Source organism: Asterias rubens, chromosome 10, assembly GCF_902459465.1.
Source record: "Asterias rubens chromosome 10, eAstRub1.3, whole genome shotgun sequence".
In the NCBI taxonomy this organism is placed as follows: Eukaryota; Metazoa; Echinodermata; class Asteroidea; order Forcipulatida; family Asteriidae; genus Asterias; species Asterias rubens.
Genome location: NC_047071.1, coordinates 6959826 through 6981849, shown reverse-complemented (window position 1 = coordinate 6981849; position 22024 = coordinate 6959826). Strand labels below are relative to the sequence as shown.

Here is a 22024-nt window from a genome sequence, read left to right as displayed (position 1 = left end):
GCGTAACCTACGATTGAATTGGGCCATGTCCTGTTGGAAAAGAAGTTGGTTAGGCTCTCTGGGTGTGGGGCAAAACTTAAGACCCCTTGAGAGGAGTTTAACCTGTGGGTCAGTAAGGACCATGTCAGACAGGTTAACTACAGTATTGGTCTCTGGCAACCTAACAGTAGGAGGAGCAATGGTGGCTCTCTTACTGTGGAAACGTCTATGGGTGTGTTTCTTATGGTTAGCCAGGACATTCATACGTTTCTTGTTCTGTTTGTCCATTAGGGTGGACCTTAAGTGTTTGACGTTACATAGTATGGTATCTTGTAACTGTTCAAACTCTTCAATAGAGCATGACTCCTGGAGTTGAGACTCAGTGTTTGTTATCTCAAGTAACTGATTATCAATGAATTGTTGGCATTGATTTTCCAGCAACTTGATCAAACGGAAAGACGTATTAGTGAGTGTCTTGTTCCATTTCTTCAAAAAGGATGGGTCAAGGTCCCCAAAGGAAGGGGTACACTTGATCTGTAGGCCTTTGGGAATGATACGGGACAAACGATAAAAACGGTAGTTATCAAGATGTGACATCTAACGGGTGTTTTTCTCCTTAAGCTTACGAAGCTTGCGGAAAATGCACTTGGTGTCGGGAGCAAGTGCCATAATAGATGGGGGAATACAGTCAAGGGGAAATATCTTAAATCATTCCTGTGGAGAGAACGGGTTATAAATCCTGTACAAAATTGATTATTAATTAACAGACGTGAAAGATAAAAGTAAAATAAACCTGCGAATAAATGGGGTTAACAAGACCCTGTAAAAGAACGGGTTAAACCTGCAAAAAATAAATTATGTACAAACCTGAAAAGAAAAAAATGGGTTAACACAAACTTGTTGAAAAATCAAAGTAAGTACAAAATCTGAAAAGGAAAAGTTATGTACAAACCTGAAAGGGAAAACGTTAATATAAACTTGTGGAAAAAATAACGGTTTTACTCTTATATATATGGTTTTGCTCCTATATATATGGTTTTGCTCCTATATATGGTTTTGCTCTTATATATATGGTTTTGCTCTTATATATATGGGTTTGCTCATTTAGTCATAAACGGCCCCTCATACAATGTACACTTTTCAAGATTGTGTTTGTGTACAAGGTCAAAGTTATTCCGTTAATTACATACGTTTGTCATATCAACATTAACTTAAAAATACATTTTATGGATAGATCTATCACTTGGAGTCAAATTTTGTGAAAATTTCAAAAATGCAAAATTGTTGCCTTATTTGAAAATGAGTCGTTAAGACCCCACATGAAGGTGGTATTTGAATTTTTTTTTTTCTCAAAAACTGCCTGGGTATATTTGCCTTTCAAAAAAAGTTGTTTGAAACCAACATATGCACCACTGAGGATGGGGAGTGCAAAAACAATTGGTGTACTCAAAATGTACCCTCTAAGTTAATTACACTTTTACACTTCGTTTTGCTACATTTGTGTACAAGGTCAAAGTTTATACGTTAATTACATAGGTTTGTAGTATCAACATAAAGTTAAAAATACATTTTATGGATAGATCTATCAAATGAGATTAAAGTTGACACAAATTTTGAAAATATTGATTTTTGACCTTTTTTGACCTTTTGACCCCAAAATGACCTTAAAATTCAAAATCAAGCTGGGTATCCACCCTAATCGTCTTCCCGAGCCCATGATCCATACATCTAGCCATTAACAAACTATGCCGTCCAAAGTGTAATTTCACACTTTGGCTGGCCTACTAATAACATTTAAATAATACGTGTAGTCTACCCGTCTAGGCCAATACTGTAATAATTGTATGTGACAAGACCGTGCAAATCTATTCATTTTAATTTCTAACTCAGTAATTTCCAGCATGTATTTTTAGCTGTTCCGACCTACCGTCGGAACACGTATTGTTTTTGTCAAGATTTTTATTAGCTGTTCCGACCTACCGTCGGAACAGGTATTGTTTTCGTCGAGATTTTTTAAACGTTTTAGAAACGTTTTTTTTGTGTTTCTCCCTAAACGCCATAGGTTTAACGCACGTTATTTTGTGGCGACGTAATCTTAGAATCGGTAGAAATGACAGACTTGAGTTCTTTGTTAAATCGAAGCTTAGTACGTAACTTAGTTTTTCTACGTACGTTTTTTAATCTCTTAATCAATTAGCTGAGTTATTAATGATATGAACATTTAATTAGGCAATATTGTTAACAGCATATCTCCCAAAATAAACGTCTGATTTTTCATTTTTTTTTTTCATATTTTGATTCTCTTGGTATTGAAGATGTGCAAAATGAAGTAATTTTTTGTGTCACATTATCTTGAAATTATTATGCAAGGAATAAAATCACAGCCTCTGTGTTGATGATCCGATGGGGCCACGGTTAAACGCGGGTGCTATTACCCAAGTGATCAGAGTTCGTATCCTCCGGGAATCTCGACGAAATCAACATAATAACGCATACATTTTACATTTTTTTTACAATAAGATATATGTACCTACATTAAAACAATCGGTACAACATGCTCTTATTTTTTCAAATTTTTGGCTCATTAGAAGCTTCTTTCCTGGAAAATAAAACGATCCTGATTTTGTACTCGCGCAGCACGCACTATGGAGGAAGTTCTACGGTTCTACGTACATGTACATAATATATGGTTCTTCGATGTATTACGCAGGGTACCGGTCAACTCGGTCCCAAGCCAACTTGGTCCCAGTCAACTCGGTCCCAAGTCATCTCGGTCCCAAGTCAACTCGGTCCCAAGTCAACTCGGTCCCAAGACAACTCGGTCCCAAGACAGGGAAGCTTGCACGGGCGGGAGGGAGGGCGGGGAGGGACCGCAACCCAAGTTATAATTGAACAATATTATATTTGTTATTTATTTTCGACCAAACACTATTTTCCTTATTAGTTTTCGTTTTTTAGCTAGTAGATTTTGGTTTTTATTTAATTTTTAAATGTAAGTTACTTGAAAAGAAATCAAAGAGGATTCAATTGTTAATGTGTGTCAATTAATGAATTGTTAAGAGCCATACAGACTGGTTGAAAGCAAAGAGACATTTTGAAGATTTATTGGCCAACACAATCGGTAATTTTCAAAAGTGAATGTTGAATATAGAAACAAATGGGTCGCTATTGAAGGCATCGAATATTATACCCCGAACATTGGTTGCACACTTATCCCATTTTATGTACAAAGTCAAAGGACAGTAGTTTTTTTTTCCAATTCAATTATTTCCCGTCAACCATACGGACCGAGTTGACTTGGGACCGAGTTGACTTGGGACCGAGTTGACTCATAAGCAACGTACGAGGTAGAAACATGGAGCAACCTCCTTTTCGCTAAAACAGTTCATGAACTTGGTTCAAAAATTACTGTGATGAACATTTTATGAACTGTTGATAAATAATCATGGACTGATCATGAAGTTCATAAAAGTCCACCAAATGTTCATTAATTGAATGATGAACCCTTCATGAACTTGGTTCATGAACTGCTCTGATGAACATTTTATGAACTGTTGATGAATGTTCATGAACTGATCATGAACGTTCTTGAAAGTTCATAAAGTCATGAACTTCATTTCGCCTGGGAATCATGCTTCGAAGCCTGCGCAGATATTTCACTTTCAGCGCTTGCACAGGAAGCTGAGAATGGTGATTGTATGCACAGAGTTGGTTGAAAGCATCAAGCTGGGCCATGTTCTAAAGTGGGTTTATAGACGGTGTGACCTTTGACATTAAAAGAACCAAAGAGCCTGGACACCTACAGGCACGATTTGTACACACCTCAATGGAAAAAAACATAAAATCTTATATATGGAGATTGCACTGTCTAATTTTTTTCAACTTTTGATATGATGAAAGGTGGCACATCTCAAAACTTGTCCAGCTTTTACTTTCACAACTATTGGTTTTAAGTGGAAATTATGACACAAAATGGCTAGTTGGCAAATTGTGCCATGATTGCGCAATCACGGCTTTGTGAAAACTGCCTTGAAATTAGCCTTGTCCAAGGCCGGCTCTTTACGCAAGCACCGGCCCGCTCTGACTTCACGAAATGCATAGATACTACCACACGGCACATATCAGTACATGATTCCGCGGGGTCGAAGCACGGCTTTCGATGTATCAACGAGTTTACTCCACGAGGTTACATTGTTTTGTAACCTCGTTGATACCTCGAAAAGCCATGCTTCGACCCCGCGGTATATCAAGTACTGTTGTGTGCCGTGTGGTATAGTTTAATTAGCAAACCTAGTTAACACCATATCTCAAAAATACACCGCCGATCCTGAAACTTTTTTCAGCTATACACTAGTCTGGTCCTGCTAAGGTGATTTCCGGCATACAATTTCGGACGACGTCACCATGACATCATGTATTGCATGTTTTGTGTCTGTGCACAAACACAATGGCTCTTCAAATGTCAACATTAAAATGGTCAAAAACACAATAACTTCAAAATAATTTATCTGTTCGTTTCCTGAATTTGATATTCTGTGTTTAAAAATACATTGATCCTAATAACATAATATGTTTCAGTCCATTTAAAGATATCATGATAGGTCTATGATTAACGAATAAATTAAAATCTTGGCGTAATGGGTACAACGTAGTACTTCTGGATGTAGTCACTATACTTGATGCAGTCGCTTTCATGACATTGTTTCACCTTTTCTATAGTTCTGGCAACACAGTGAGGACTCTTGGGTTGAGGACTTATTTGTGGGGAGTCTACGACGCTGTATTGAAGTTGGCATCTTTTTTATTTATTTTCTAACCGCGTTCAGGACCTATTACTCTGTACACACTCCATTGGATTTGTACACAACCAATAGGCCTACGGTTCCTACGTACGTTTAGGGATTTCGTTAAAACGAACGTACGTTCTAATAGGGTTTTTGAAAAGGCACTGGATTGGGATAAGTTACATACCATCGTGTACCTTATGAAATTTATTAGTATGAAAAACACAATTTTGATACTGTGACGTCATCACGTGTCAATTTATGGTAATTAGAAGCTTTAATGATTTTTTTTTTGCAGCACTATTTCTTAGGCATGACAGATTTGTCTTGGGTAATCGTGACCCCGACAACCGGAAGTGGGACCATATCTCAAGAGTTACACAACCGATTTAAACAATTTCTTCAGTTAGAGACTCCTTAGGCATAACAATTTTTGGGGAAAAAACCGTGACCCAATTTTGACCTCTACTTCCGGGTCAACCGGAAGTGAGACCATATCTCAAGAACTACACAACAGATTTTCATGTTTTTTCAGTTATAGACTCCTTGGGCATTTAAGATTAGTTTGAAACAACTTTGACCCCATGATGACCTTTACTACCGGGTCAACCGGAAGTGGGACCATATCTCAAAAAGTACACAGCCAATGTTGAAACTTCAGTTAAAGACTCTTAGGCAATAAATATTAACTTTGGAAAATTGTGACCCCATGTTGACCTCTACTTCTTGGTCAACCGGAAGTGGGACTATATATCAAGACCTATAACAACCGATTGTTTTAACTTTTTCAGTTATAGACTCCTTGGCATTGCAGATTAGTCTTTGGTAGCTGTGGGCCCATTTTGACCTTTACTTGCCGGTCAACTGAGAAGTGTGACCTAATATCAAGAGCTACACAACTTTTTTGAAACCTTTTTTCAGTTATAGATTCCTTGGGCAATGAAGCACATAATCCAAGCAAAACATCACGGAACAGCTTCGTGTTTGTTCACAAACACTTAATGTCTAGTCTTCTTCTTGTTTTCCTTTGCATTGCTTTTTTTTGGGGGGGGTGGGGCTAAAGCACCCCTAGCCCCCCTTCCCCAATTTTACGTGCCCTGGGCCTACGTCTAGATACAACAAAAACATTTGGACACTGAACGCCTCATTTATAAATAATGCAAATTACCCTCGTTTCGATCTACTTGGTTTTTTTAGCAGCAAATCCAAAATCGTGTAAAGACTTGCCCCAGTCCTTTTCCAGTCAGGCTCTAAAGCAGTTCATGTAGCGCCCTCTACTAGTGACTAATACAAAAACAGGGTCTCCAATCAAGACTACACAACCACTACACTGCATGCACATAGTCTATCATGACTTAAATAAATATTACTGGTTTGTTACAGGTGAAAACGGATCTGGAAGACAAGTTGAAAACTGCAATCAATGACTATGATGCTAATGCGTCCATAGCTAAAGCTGTAGATACTTTACAACAAACGGTAAGCATATGATTCCAGTACAGAGCCACCATGTACCACTTTTAAACAATAAATGTAGCTTAAACACTTCCACGAGAGTAAATCATACAATATTATGTAAATGTTATAATTACAGGTGCCAGAATATGTTTATGATGCTGTTACATGTTATATTAGTTAATGGTTTACTTCACTCAACTTAGGGAAGCCATCAAAAATAAATTAAGCGGCGTCCTGCATCCCTGTCAAAATACTGTCTTTCATTCCCGTTTTATTCCCCAATGATCATTATTGTTATTATTCATTCATTATTGTTTACAAAAATTAAGTCTCCTGACGATGACTAGAGCAAGCTAGTCGAAGCGTTGAGACCAATTCAGAACTGACTCCGCGGCAGTACAGTTAATTACGATCCTATAAGCTAAAGTAGTAGTCCAGTCTATTTTCTATATCATCCGCCCTGGTAATAGTTAAAAAGCAGGACAGTTCTTTTCAGAACTGAGAAGTCTCCCGAACCTCCGATTATCTGCTCCGCAGCAGTAGAATAAAGCAAGACAGTTCCCTAAGAACAACTCTACCTGGTAAGTAGATACACACATGGTGTTACCGCAAACCAAATATACATAAACTAAAAACATTATGCAAAAATACAATTCAAATACTAAGGAAAAGGTTAACTACCCTAGGGTGCAGCTTTGTAGGTGTGTGTGCTTCTATTTACATGTGCATCTGTGAAACCTTTACTTGGTTCCTGTTTCTCCTGACGGGGTGCATTCTCTGTCGTGGGCTCAAAAATTGGAGTTTGGTCTCCTTCTGCCTTTGACCACCTTTCCACCTCTAATTATAAGGCTCTCTTCTCCCATAGAATGCCTGGTTCTTTCTTAGCTCCTCTCACAGCTTCCTGTTCACATCTCTTTCTTTTGGTGTCAGGTCTGGAGTGATGCATATTCTTCCAAACATCTCATGCCCCTTAAGCTGCTTCGCTTTTGTTAGTGTATTCTGTTTTTCTGATGTACTGTCTATAGTTACTCTCAAAAGACTTGGTTTACTTGACTCGGCGTCTTTTCGGCCTAATCTCACCGGTTGATCTACTTGCACGTTTTTTTCAACCTGTAGGTAGTTAAGTACTTCTCTTACCTCATGGATGTCATGCATTTTCTTGTCTTCAACATTTTCACTCTCTGCTTCTGCGATGTTGTGAAAAATAAGATTGAACTCATCTCCTCTTTTTCCCTCCTCTCATCCATGTAATTACCAACTTTTTCTTCGATAACAATGTCTAAGTTTTCCTCCTTCTTGGCTAGTATTTCTATCATTTTCAGCATGGTTTCAGAAACTTTATCTAGTTTGCGAGTCACCTCCGCGAGTTTGTTGTCGTAGGCTTGGTTTGTTCTTTCTATCCCATCTGGTTTTGTACCTTGTCCCTGTAGCATCTTTGCAACTTCTCCAGTACACATGTTACAAAACCACATTAGGTTCTGACCTGCTTTCTCAAGTACTTTGTATTCTTGGTTGCTTATATTTAGCACATGCCTGATGTATCCATTTCAACATGCCTGATGTATCCATTTTCTGACAACTTATTGCCCTGTCACAGTCAGATTCTTCTTTAGAACACACCATGCATTCAGTGGTTTGTGCACTGGATGCACCTTTAAATGTTGCGCCTGCCGCAGTGTTGTTTACAGCTGTGAGCTGGACGCCGCCATCTTTGGATTTTCCGCAAGTCACATGAAAATTTGTTACACTGTCATTTTCAGATACAGACTTCTGTCTAGTAGTTCTCTTCAAAATGAATGATAGGTATGGGGTCAAATACAAGCAATGCCTTAATTACTCCCAACAAACTGTAGTAGTTTCTTTTCTTTCAGCAATTTTCAACCAGCAAAAACGGCAGCTCAGAAAAACACCACCACCATCTTGAACAGCGCCCTCTTCCCAATAATGATAACAGGCTTCAGGCCGATCGGACTTCAGAAAGACTAAAACTACCAAAGCTAGGCAAACAAATCTGGCCAAATTTGCAGCGCGTTTCAGCTTGCTGACTAATGTCAACAGAGAAGATGTGACAGAACCTTATGCTGATGGAGATGACGTTTACTCATGTAGTCTGCAGTCAACTGCTTAGAGGCAACCCTCTTGAGCAACATGGACAGGAATGACAGGTTGCTGATGGGACAGTAATTCTTGTCTCCGATACCTCCCCTCCCAAAACACACGCACAGTAAAGGATCTGGTAAAAAGAAGGGCTTTTTCATGTGTACATATTGGATGTGCAGTACTAGGAGGGGTGCTTTGCTTTGGTTTAGTTGAGTTGCCTGTGCTTGCGCATTGTAAATATGTTTGTAGGATGTCCCCTGAGGTGAGTATTTTCTTATATTTTCTCATGCATCACAATATAACATAACAAAGATGACGGTGTGCCTAGTCTCCACCTCTGGAGTTATGCGGCCCCTTGGCTTTCAGTTTCATCAAAGATAGGGAGTCATGACGGGTGTCGCAGAGTGGACCCTTGCGCCACTCTACTTTGAATAATATCAGACATTAAACCTAGACAAAGAATAGAACACAGTGACACCAGATTAGAAAAAATAACTACAAAAAGAAACTACAATTTACCAGTTTACAAAGTACCCAACAAATAATTTTGCCTAAACAATCTCAGTTTTGCACCTTTACAATTCTCTACAGCTTTGAGCAACCCATACATGAGTAGTTTTTTTACCATAAGTTTAAATCCCGACTTAAACATAATGAAATTTTCCTGAAAATAAATAAATGGCTAAAAGGCGACATAGACTTGTGTTTTATGGCTACTGTTCTTGATCACAAGCTCAGTTTTGCCAAAGTTTCTGATCAGATCCAACCAGAATAGAATTCTCTGGTTGATCCTAAACCTGTTGCTTTAGGAAGCTTCACGCAGTTGGTATGGTCACTTGCTCACACTCTAGCTCACAAACTCATAGCTTTTAGATTACCGATCAAAATCATTCTGATCAAGCTAACACTCAATTTCACTTGCAAACTCACTCCTTTACTTTCATGAGATTCAGCAAACGCAAAAAATCAACAAAAGAAACAAACCAACAAAACAAACGACTAAACAACATTAATACCAGAACTTCATTGGATCAAGAACAACAGCAGTAATTTTTAAGTAGTTAACTGTGACAACAGAAGTGCGTCCCACATTTGTATATTACAAACAAACAAAAATGGAAAAATTCTAGAGGGTGCGATTGTCAAGCAGGGCCCAAAAAAATAAACGTGTGCGATTGGATTATAGCGATCTATTTTTAGGGATGCTTAAAGCTCAAGGAAGAACATTAATAAAAATAAACACAGCACGATTCTGACATTTGGCCTTAAAACGATTTTCACCTCATTCTTTGCTTGCTTAAGCTTACTTGCTTAAGTCGAGTGATGTCCTAGAATCACGATGGTTCCCCATTGCTGACTTGAAATCTGCTGATTCAAGTCCTGTGTCGATTTTGACAATGTCAGTGTAAGTTAGTGCTGGTCTACCAGGTTTCCTCCTCCCATCTTACATACGTCCTTCTTCATTTCATAACCGGCACTCACTTTCCTCAGAGTCATTGGCAGGGATATCAGCGCAAGAACAAACAGCAGCAGAGACAGAGAATCACCTTGGAAAATACATCTTCTTATACACACCTTGTCCAGACTATCATTGTTGGCAATAAGATTGGTTCGCCATGTCTTCATGCTCGCCAAACGGGAGGCATTGGACTTTTTACTGCATCAGCCACTACAACCATATCCAGGCATTCCATTATCCATGTGTGCGATACCATGTCATGTAGTCTATCCACGCCATTGTCAAATTAGTCTTTCTGCTCGTGCATTGCTTCAGTATCACCTCATCGATGATGATATGATTCTTTGTACCTCTTGACCGCTTCTTACAACCTTCCTGCCCCTCTGGAATCAACTGCTGATCATCCATATGAAGATACAGGTCCTCCGCTAACATACTGTTTAAGAGTTTATACATAACAGGTTTAAGCACATATTATTGGTCTATTTTCTGGCAATGTTGCAGTTCTTGACATCCTTCATAATCAGAACCGTTCTTGCCTCAGTCATCCAGCATAGGACCTTACCCTTTACTATGCAAACCTGCCGTTGTAGGGCCATACGCTCATGCAAACTACGGAAGTTTTTTAACCATGTGTATGGACACATGGTTCGGACCCGGGGCTTTCCAATGTGGCACTTTCTGTACCTGTCTCTTTACCTTATCCACATCAATCTGGAAGGTTTTGCCTTGTCAGCCTTTCCGTTTATTTCATCAAACTATTGATGCTAATTGGTGTTAGGTAACCTGTTTGTATGAAAATGCCTAGAACCCTGTGTCATCATACACGTACCTCTTCACTTTTGCAGCCTTAGCCTTAAGCCAAGTTGCTTTATCTCAATGAGCTACATGTAACTTTTGTTGCAAAACAAACAGCAGGAAACAATATTTAATCTTCTATAGAATTGAGAGCCAATCTAATGCAGTGTTCCTTGTCTTGTCCCCATGCTATGTTTAATATTATTATTAATATTGTTTGTTCCTGTTTTTAGGTTGAATGTTGTGGTGTGAAGAGTTACAAAGACTGGCTGACTACTACATGGGGGAAATCCCATCCCTTACAAGTACCTATGAGTTGTTGTAAGAAGACTGATGGGCCTGGAGAATGTACTGGCTTTATAATCCACACAGAAAACATCTACATTGAGGTAAGAATTAGACATAATGAAATATCCAGTGTATTTCTTGTCCTACTTGGTTTCATAGATAGTCAAAGCTGCCAACCTTAAATTGAGAAAATCAGTATTCTGAAGCCTAAAAATCAGTATTCTGCCAATGAAATAAGTATTTTTCTGCGCGACACCATTTGACTACCCTTTGGTACTTTAGCTACCTTTACGCATGCTATTCTTATCGTATAATCACAGCTAATGGCCTCACAATTCAAACCTACAAGATTTACTGCCTGTTGTAGACTGCAGCTGCCTTTTTGCAGTTTTGAAGGAGATTGTCAGGGAACTGCATCTGGTGGCACAATATCTTTTTGGACTGACTTTGTATTTTTTGCGTAAGGAAGTCTGAGAGTGTCTGAGTACTGAGGCTTGGACGAAATTCGGTGGCATTTTTTCTCACCAGACTGAAAATCCTCTCATCATCTGCATTGCTGTGGGGCAATGAGAGTATTGCCAGCATGACCTTTGGGAGATGGACATACTTGAGCTGGCCAGTTGACTTGTCTCTTATACCAGCGATATCCACCCATGCTTCATCTGATCTTTTATCTAGAGACACATTTTCAAGTTTATCAATCTGAAACTGTGCAAACTCCACTTCAAGTTCATCCAGTGCTTCTTCCATGAACTTGAATCTCTTAACAAAAAAGGAGAGTGATGAATATGTAACTTCCATTCTGTTATTTGGATTAGCAACTCTTGCATGCAGAAGCACTTCATCATCCAGGGGAAACTTACTGATTACATAGTTACAGACAGCAACATAATACTCTCTCACAGATGTGTGGAATTCATCCCTTTCCTTGGATGAGAACTGTGCTGCTGCAAGAAAGTCTCTTACATTCTTCCCAACAATGATATCTTCATCTGCTTTTTGATTGCATCTCTCCTTGTAGTCACATAACTTGAGTGATAAAGTACTAACAATCACTGCTGGTTTGACAAAGCGAAGCAAGATGTCACGTAGGAAGTCTTGCAACTTCTCATGAAGGAGGTGTACTTTAGGTGCGTCTTCTTGAAGCTCCAAGTTCAGTTTGTTGAACAGAGGAATTGTTTGCAGGAGAAAGATACAGTACAGCTTATTGTAATCGTTATTGAGTTTGGCATGAATTCCAGCAGCTTTACTCAAAGATGCACTTGCTGAACTATCTGCTGTACCACTGTTTCTCTGCACTGACTTGGAAGTACTAACATTTTTAGCTTCTGATGATTTGTGTGACTTCTTTGAAGTGGTGCCTTCTGTCATAGAGAGTGAAGTGACCGTCTTTCTACTGAGCAGACCTGGTGTAGTCTTCTTAACAGCCAATGTTCCTCCAGAGCTCTTTGATGATCCTGTAGATGCAGCAGTTTTCACAGCCTTGTGTGCCACTTGACCTCTAACACTTGTCTTTGAACTTGCAATTAACAGTCTTGGTGCAGCACTAGCTGTGCTACAGGTCTGTGAATGTGAAGAGTTTTTTTTTTTTTTGCCCTGTCCACTGTCAGCAGAGGGTGGAATGGTCTTTGTAGAAGATATGTGAGCAGTGACTGCTGGGCCTTGGTGTGTTGCAGTGCTACTAGAAACCTTCTGTCTCTTTGGCAATTTGGCACTCTCTTCCATCCTTCGTTTTCCTCCGACAGACTGAGCTTCTTGCTGAAAATATTTTTCCAGTGGTACCCACGGTTCAATCAATCTGTCCAGAGCTCTCTCTAGCGACAACCAACGAGTACACAAATGTTTCAGGATTGCATGATTCTCCACATTACAAATGGTTTGAACTTCCTTAAACGCTTTGTGCCGCTTGCTGGACTTCTCCAAGTAATAGAAGATTGGTATCAAAAGATCCACAGGCTTGAATGGCAATTGGCTAGCTCCTTTCTCTGCAGCGAGATGGAGGAGGTGACAAGGACATCCAAGAATAAAGGCACTTGGGTTTTCTTTTTTCACAAAGGAAGACACCCCACTAACTGCTCCTATCATCACTGCTGCATTGTCTGCTGAAAAGGAAATGACATTCTGCCATGGGATATTGTTCTCCTTCAAAACACTGTCTAACAGTAGGAAGATGTTCTTCCCAGTTGACCTTTCCTTTGTTGTAGCTATTTCGAGAAGGCAACTCACAACTCTGTATACATCAGAATCATAGTAACGCACAACGATGGGATATAGCTGATTGTCTGCACCTCGATCAGAACTGCCATCTGTTGACATGGAGAATGGCCCTTGGCGTATTTTCCTCAGGATGTCTGCTGTTGACAGAATGATAAAACATAATAAAGCAGTGCTTAAATGTATGTTGCACCATGGAGGCAGCATAGAATATCCCTAGACCCCCCCAAAATAAAGAAAAACAAATCTATAAAATAAATAAATAAATTCCCAAATAAAATGTCGGGGGGGGGGGGGGGGTTATACCATGTATACTTTGGTTTCGAGAAAAAAAATGACATGGGTCATATACCCGACATGCCACCTACGTTGACAATTTAAAAAAATAGGCCCTATAAAAAAAAACTATAAAAAAAGAAATGTAAAAAAAAAACCACAAAAAACCAGCAAATATGCGTAAAGGTCAACACTAAGTTAGAAAGATTCATACTCTCAATAATATTTTGATATTAAACTCACCTTTAGCTTCTTGGCCCAAAGTTCTAGCAATGGCGGTTGTCTTAGTCCGACGTGAAGCAAACTTTGATGCTATAGAACTGTCTGGAAACATCACTTTCACAAGGTCAGTCAAGTGATCAGCAGCAGCAAAAGGCAGATTATGCTCTATTAAAAATTGTGTCATTAGAGTCTCTGCTCTGATGACTGAAAAGTCTTTCGGCTGCAAGAACTCGGCGATGTTACCAGTACTTTTTGACGATCTAACGGCAGACTGGTGTTTCTTCGATTTCACGTGGATTTGAATGTCATTCGCACCTCCGTGGCTAATGGAAAAGTCAGATGAACAAAGTGTACACCTCGCGCTGTACTCGTCCCGTCTGGAGGATGAAATGCATGACCACTTCTTAGAATATTCCTTTTTGAACATTTGCTTCCTGGCACTCTTCGACGTTGATGATAATGAAGCCATTTTAGTGCTCAATCAATCGTGGTATTTTCGTATGTACTAACTTGTCCTACAGAAACCGCTAGTGTGCATGTGGTCGACGTGCACAGAGCATGTAGCATGATACTAGTCTAGTTCCCAGACCCGAAAATCTCCGACTAGACTATCGAAGATTCGTCAGTATAATGGGGATCAATGATCTGTTGTCAGAGAACCAGACTAGGCATGCTACCAGCTGGCGTGGTGCAGTTCGAAACGGCGACTTCGGCTACAGCTACGGCTAGATCGCGCGCGCCTGCCTATTCTTCAACACTGGTAGACGCGCTGATCTAGGCGTAGCTGTAGCCGAAGTCGTCGTTTCGGACACGGCCTTTCTCGGCTCCATCTCTGTTGCACAGATTGTAAAGTGAGAAATGCCACATGTGCGTCGCTGGTTCCCTGCATGTTGATCGGATTCCGTACAATAAAAATCTGGATCCAGGGAAAAAATGGAATCACGCACATGGGAACTCGGAGAAGGCGGGAAATAATATTGTTGGCAGGCTGTCGTTTTTTAGGTGGTTACGTGATGTTGCTTTTATTTGGTGGGTGTGTTTTTTCTTCCAAAATTGGGGATTTTGTAATTTCAAAGTGTGCATTCAATGTTATAATTTTCTTTGACTTTTTCAATACGTCCTTAGAATTAATTATTTATTTATTTATTTATATTTGGGAAACAGTATTGTATTAATTCCGGAGTTCTTGTAATTGTTTCGGCCTTTAAAAAAATTATATCTGGGTAAGCTGTTGAAATACAACAATAAATGTAATGCCCTTCTTGGCGATAATTCTCCGAGGTCTCATTTTAACGAAAGTGTCATCGAATAAAATTTGCAACAAATGCCCGTGAGAAAAACACAATATCTGTGCGTAAATATTAATTTTATGATTTAAATTATTGTAGCCGTAATCGATTTAAAGCTCGCAATACATAAGTAAACGAGTGTCGATTGTAACCCCCGTATCCAATTGCATGTGCACGCACCGCACGTCATACGGTCAAAGCATGGCCAGCGTGTAGCGCCCGGTTTTTACGGGGGACCATTAGCGCGCGTCGTGCAAAGTAATTCAGGGTTTACACTCAGCGCGCGCAGCATTAAAATTTATGGAGGGCATCTGAAAAAAATGCACAGCATAGCAGGCCAGTGTATAGGTTCTCCGTAAATTTTAAAGAAAACAAAGTATGATCGGATTTCCCCAAAAACGTATTTTGAAACGCATATTCGTACATCCGTATTCCTGTTTGATTTCCGTATGAAATACGGAAAATCCGTACTAGTTGGCAGCTCTGGATAGTGATATTGTTGTACAGAAAGTATTTTAACTCCGGCAACCTACAAATGCTTTTCTTTTGTGCATGCCTACACGTTCACTGAACAAAAACAAAGCTGTTTAATGGAACAGTACACAATGCTCACTCACATGAGTCCTGGGGTTGATTTCACAAAGAGTTAGGACTTAGGAACAATTTCCCGTCTTGCTTAAGACGGTTTTGTGAAGTTGATCCTAGGATCAGTCTTACAAAGGAATGGTCTTAAAGCTGGGACTCGTCTTAAGTCCTTGGATCAATCCTAAGTTAGGAAGAGTTTTTTTTAATTTACCCCAGGACTTCCTGTTGTATTTAAAGTTGTGTATGCCGTCTTTCATGTTCTCCTGGCAGCTTCCATGCTCGCTCATGCTGTCTAGCTGGTTTGCCGCCTAGATGTCATTACTGATGGTAGACTGCTTACTCCAACGTCAATTAAGTAATTTTTTTCATATCCTAATAAATTGATGTGGTGCTTCCTGATAAACACATTCTTAAAAGTATACCCACCAAGTAACCATGGACGATATCAACAAATTTTTACTGGCTATAAATCGTCGGGTAAATATCGCCGATATGACGATATATCGTGAAGATTTTTGAAAAATGAAAGTACCCTTCAGAAGGGGACAACAATGGCTCTCAATCGCACGCTAAAAACAGTTTTACCGCAAGGACGAAGACAACAACACATGACTGTTAAATGTTAAATAAATTTTTTGTAAAAAGTAATAAAAATTTACTGCGTAAATTTAAATAAATTGATACAAACCGCCGATATGAAAAACACTGAATTATTATCCATATTCCATGAAACAAAAAACGCTACATTTGTGTGTTTTACATCACTGGCTCTGAAGCAATTAAATCATATTTGTACATCAATCAATTGGAGTGTTGCGATCTCTGAAGTCTGGTGCTGCTATTTTTATTCCAATGCATTCACAATCATCTCTATACACGTGCAACATGCTCGTCAACTCGCCGTCAACACGACCAATGCAGAGTCTTGACCACGCCGTCAACGATCAATTTACAGAAAGTTTCTCTCCTCCTACCAGAAGCCTGTCAATTGCATGTTTACTGACCATCATTCAACTTGTTTATTCATATCAGTACCTCATTCATCGTTTAGAAGGGACCTGTTAGGTTACAGGAGATAATGACGCATGAAAGATCTCACCATACAGTTGCGTGTCATGGCTGAGCGGTTAAGAGCACCGGATTCAAGCTGTGGTGTTTGATCAGCAGAGAGTGGGTTCAAAGCCCAGTCATGACACTTGCTACGTAAAATTCGGGAGGTAGTGCTTTCTGCTCTACCGGACAGGCTTCGGATTGATGATACCCAAGCCTACATCCATATGGACTGTAAAAGGGATAACCCTGTTTCAGCCCTAGGAGTAGGTGGCAACGGCCTCTGGAAAAAATAATTGTAGCCCCACACCTTGAAGTGGCCTTCAGGCCTTGTGTGTCTGGCGACTTGCATAAAAAAAAGTACACACGTCAACATGCCTGGCCAACAGAATGCATCTCGTCAGCTAGACAGAGTAGATTAAATGCTCAAAACAATGGAGTCACTTAGTTCCTTTTCAACAAGATTCCTGGCTCTACAATGGGGAGGGACCCCACAGAGCTGTTCAATCCTCTGATAATTTTCTAAACTTTAAGATAGTATTTTTGCAATAATTGTTTGTATCAAGTAAAGCCTAGGATGAAACTTTGAAACTAGGATTCTGCTAACTGGTCTGTTGTTTTTTAATTTGATTTATTTTGCAGGGCTGCCATGTTAAGCTCTATGAAGACATACATCAATATCTGATTCTGATTATTGTTGCGGCCTTGGTGTTAGCCCTTTTGCAGGTAGGTTGATAAAAGTGTCTTTAAAAATGAGTTTTTTATAAAACAAGATTTTGTACAGTTTGATTTTGAAATATTTTAAACCTCATATTTAAATTAGTCCAAAGGCTTAATAATTAAAGTAAATTTATTTTATAATGTCTAAGTGTGCTATCATGAGCTTCATGTGAGTTAAAAATAAAACATTGGCTTGGCTTTTTAAATGTATGTAATTATGGAGTTATATATAACAACTAGAGGGCTGTCATTAGGTGTTCGGGCTGTTGCATTCTTAGTTATTCTTTTATTTTATTTTTGTTTAGTTTTTAGATGTTTGGGCAATAGCCCAAACAACTCTTTGTTATTGTTAATTTTTTAAGTTTTTATTTAGGTGTTCGGCTAACAGCCGAACAACTATTGTTATTGTTATTATTTTTATTTATTTAGATGTTCGGCTAACAGCCGAACAACTATTGTTACTGTTATGTTTTTTTGTTTAGGTGTTCGGCTAACAGCCGAACAACTATTGTTATTGTTATGTTTTTGGGGGTTTTTTTTTTCCCTCGTCGTCTTCTTTCTCTCCGAACCTTCTCCAGCAATTTTAAACAAAAGTAAAGCATGTACAAACTTAAAACTTACTATGTACATAGGCACTAGTGAGTAGATGAAACCGCCACTTTTTGGGAATGATGACGTCATTGATGACGTCATGACAGGGTTTTTAAAGTTGAAAAACGACTTTTGCTTTTCGCTGTATCTCAACAAATATGAAAGCTATGATGTTCAAACCCGGGCATCGGATAGATAAAGACTTGAGCAACATTTGGAAAGTTTACCCCCAAATCGTACAACCTTAACTTCCGGGTCGTTACCCTGTCAAAGTTCATCTTCATATTTTTTCATAAAAACCAACTTTGGAGCTTATCTACGGCATAACTCAAGATTGAGATTGATTTGAACCTTGAAACTCAACAGATAGTTGAACCTTAGTATCAAGACATCACAGGCCTAATTACATCATAATGATGTCATCAGGTATTAAATAACAATAAAACAACACTTAAAATTTGTAAAAATCATATGGCGCGAAATGTTTTTGGGGGAATTCCCAACAGCGCTCCCTTTTGTCATACAAAAGAAGGCTCTGTTGATTTTCAAATCTGTGTACAGCATCCCGTGCAGAGTGAGAATTTTTTTTAAAGGGCTTCCATAAGTTGCAAAATAAAACCTGATGCCAATCTCACACAAACATATTGCATTTGTGAAGAAACAAGGAGTTGTTAAAAAGTGTGATACAAGTTAACTATAAAATAACAACACATTGTATAAAAAGTCATCTTTATGGTTCAATGTTTTTGAACTACGTCATCAGGTAACGTTCAACCGAACACCGTGTTTTTGTAATAAACAAAAATTCTATGTCCAGTTCTTTGTGTTTCTTTTGTACAGGTCTTTGTACTTGGTTGCGCATGTCATCTGCTTTGTAAAAAGAAGAGAGAGGTACCGTACCAAACACTCAACAGTGATGACACTGGCTACAGAGCATAATCACCTAGACCTTGATCACATAATATTGCTGGAAAAGGAGGATACTCATGTGTTTGGTGTGCCTACTTTCAAATGAATATACATACCAAGTAATGAACAACATTGTATGGATAATGCAGTAACACAATACACATACATAGAATGTTTTCATCTTAAAGGGTTGCACACTTTGCAGCACACGTAAGAACACGTGGATTTCCACCTTATCATTTATCCTCTAACGATAGTAGCGAAATGACCAGAATGCAAAACGTCATTACACATTAAGATTGTTTTGCAATTGAGACAATTCATGTCAATAACATAATCACCAGTGTAGCTCATAAAGTAGAAAAAAACACTAAAATAACAATTGACATTTTCATAAAGACCTATTTTTTCTTCCTATAACATAGTTTGTGTTTCATGATGTCAATAACCCCATAGGTGATGTATATCCCTTTCAGTGCCAATTAAAGCAATCGCACAACATTGGTAAACAGTATTGTCCAAAGGCCCACATTTGGTGTATCACAACTTGTAGATTAAATAACAAACCTGTGAAAATTAAGGCTCAACTGGTCATCGGAGTCTGGAGGTAATAACGGGAAACCAACCCTTGCTTCCGCACGTTTCGTTGTGTCATGACATGTGTTTAAAAAAAATCTGTTATTCTCGATATCAAGAATTGATAATTGTTATGTTTTCTCAAAAAGTTTTCTCATGGAATTAAATTTCAAGGGTCTTTCAGCATTACCTTTAAGTTGTTTGTAAATCTGTGAACTTTTAGTTGTTGTTCTGTTCAGAAAGTGTCCAATGGCTTTACACAGATACTTGCAACTTATGCAATGGTGACCAGAGAAATTTCATCAACATGACTACTTGGTTACCAAGAGTATTCTGTAAAGTATTAGGTCACAGCGCCCTCACAAGGCAGATTGGGGTTAGCCTAGGTCCTAGTCACAGAATGCAACTTGTCAAGCAACCAGTGTTGACAATGATGAACTGACTGTTTCCTTTGGCATACCACCTTTGATTAATTAATTGCCTAAAAACATATATTTGAGGTTTGGTATTATGACCAATAAATACCAAATTAAGTAGTTTCAATGTGAAAGCTTAACATTTCTAAAGTTGCTGTTCATACATGTACCAATAGGCATGACATTTATTTCCCTGTGAAAATTGGTTTCGGAAACCAAAAAAACCGGAAACCTCAGCAGAGTGTGGGTTCGAATCCCCAGCCGCGACACTTGTGTCCTTGACACTTGACCATTGCTTCTTCCTTCGGATGGGACATAAAGCCGTTGGTCCCATGTGTTGTTTAACGCATGTTAAAGAAGTAGTGCACATATCGAAAAGAGAAGGGGTTCTCCCCAGTGTTCCTGGCTGTGGCTGCTGTACAAATATGTGCCCTATAAGGTGCTACATAATTGGGTCTCAGAATTCATCATTGCAATAACCTATCTTTTTGAAAGTTTGTATATACTCAGCGCCTTCAGTACCTTGTTTGGTAGATATGTGCGCTACATGTATTAGGCAATGGGCTTATCATCACTGTCTTCTTCCGAGACATCATGTGGTGTATCATCGTCAGAGGACAGGTTGGAACCGCTATCGGCAAAGACTTCGTCAAAAATTGTAACATTTTCATCGGACATGTCAGAATCTCGGACTGAAGAATTCGTGGATGGATGGGTGGTGGGAGCTAAGGAGGGATGCGGGCAGGTTTTAATGTTGCCGGGGTGATGCACAAACGCATGGCCTGCATGGGATTGAGGGCGCAATTTACATTTGGAGAAATTGCTGTTGGTGCGTGTGCCAGGGCATGCATGGGATTGAGGGCGGAATTTACATTTGGAGAAATTACTGTTGGTGCTTTTGTGCCAGGGCATGCATGGGCTATCATCAGATGCAATGATATTAAAATTCCTAATTATCTTAGTTATATTCAAGTGAGTGTTTCATTAGGAGATCTTTTTACCACCATATTTGTGTCATCTAGAATAAACATTTGGCTAGGAAGATTTTTCAAATACACACTTTGTGGATAATGTAAATGTGCATTTTGACCTAAACATATTATGATCTATCTGTGACATCTTTTAAGTGTCTTATTTGTATCTGTTTGGAAGACATGCCCTAAAACGATTAACATTCTGTAGGTTCCCAAAGCAACTTGACATCTTTAATTTATGACATCTTTAATTCATGCTTAGTGTGTTACATAATTCAGATATGAAAACATTTAAGGCCAAACATTTTTGCAAATACTTAGTAATTTTGTTGTACATGTAGGTCCCAACCTACTGCAAAATGATATGCTAGCAGAATTGTTCACATAGAATCTACACTCTCTTTTGTGAGATAAACCAATGCGAGCTAGTTTAAAAGCATATACATGCATGTGGACTAGTTGAAAAACTTAAGGGGAACTCCTCAAGTGCGGGGGGGTGACGCGGGTTGTGACGCAGGTTGTAACACTTTGTTCAAAAAAGAAAGAAGCAATAAAAGTCGCATGTTAGTTTCAATTGAGAACAGGTTCTGCTTGTACAGAAAACATATAAAACTGTCACTGCATTTTCAACAAGAGTGCTGAATCCATCCATGTTGAGTGAGGTAACAGCAGTTACTAACTGCGCTTTATAAGTCTTGTTTATTATTATTATTATTATTATTATTATTATTATTATTATTATTATTATTATTATTATTATTATTATTATTATTATTATTATTATTATTATTATTATTATTATTATTATTATTATTATTATTATTATTATTATTATTATTATTATTATTATTATTATTATTATTATTATTATTATTATTATTATTATTATTATTATTATTATTATTATTATTATTATTATTATTATTATTATTATTATTATTATTATTATTATTATTATTATTATTATCTTTGGCCTCAGCATTCACCCCGGAAAGTCAAAATATTTTTATAAAATACATGTACATGTAGGTACACCATATAAGGGCTAAATTATATCTCAGCTGATAAAGGGTTTTTTCTTTGTTCTGGTGGTCGCAGGCTTGAATCTTGCTCCAGTAAATAATTGTTTGTTAAACACAATAGACATTTCAAAAGAAATATTTTCACAGGATGCTGTTGACCATTATCATCTATATAGAAGGAGTTAATAGAGCCAATAAGTTGTTGGACCACATAATTAATACATTTATACGTGAACAGGACATTGAATTATAATAGCTGCATACTCTTTATTTTCAAACATTTTGTACTTAACTTCCTTTTCGGGTTCGAGGGA

General features: G+C 38.4%; 1 protein-coding gene across 1 annotated transcript in view; it reads left to right on the top strand.

Moving 5' to 3' along the window:
* LOC117295717 (tetraspanin-36-like) overlaps nt 1-19848 on the top strand; it is a 50569-nt gene extending 30721 nt beyond the window's left edge. The window contains exons 4-7 of the mRNA XM_033778433.1: nt 6147-6242; nt 10812-10967; nt 17145-17228; nt 18654-19848. Coding sequence (XP_033634324.1) covers nt 6147-6242; nt 10812-10967; nt 17145-17228; nt 18654-18752 — 435 coding nt within the window. The 3' untranslated portion in view covers nt 18753-19848. The remainder of the gene's footprint in view (nt 1-6146; nt 6243-10811; nt 10968-17144; nt 17229-18653) is intronic.
* The last annotated feature ends 2176 nt before the right edge of the window (nt 19849-22024 follow it).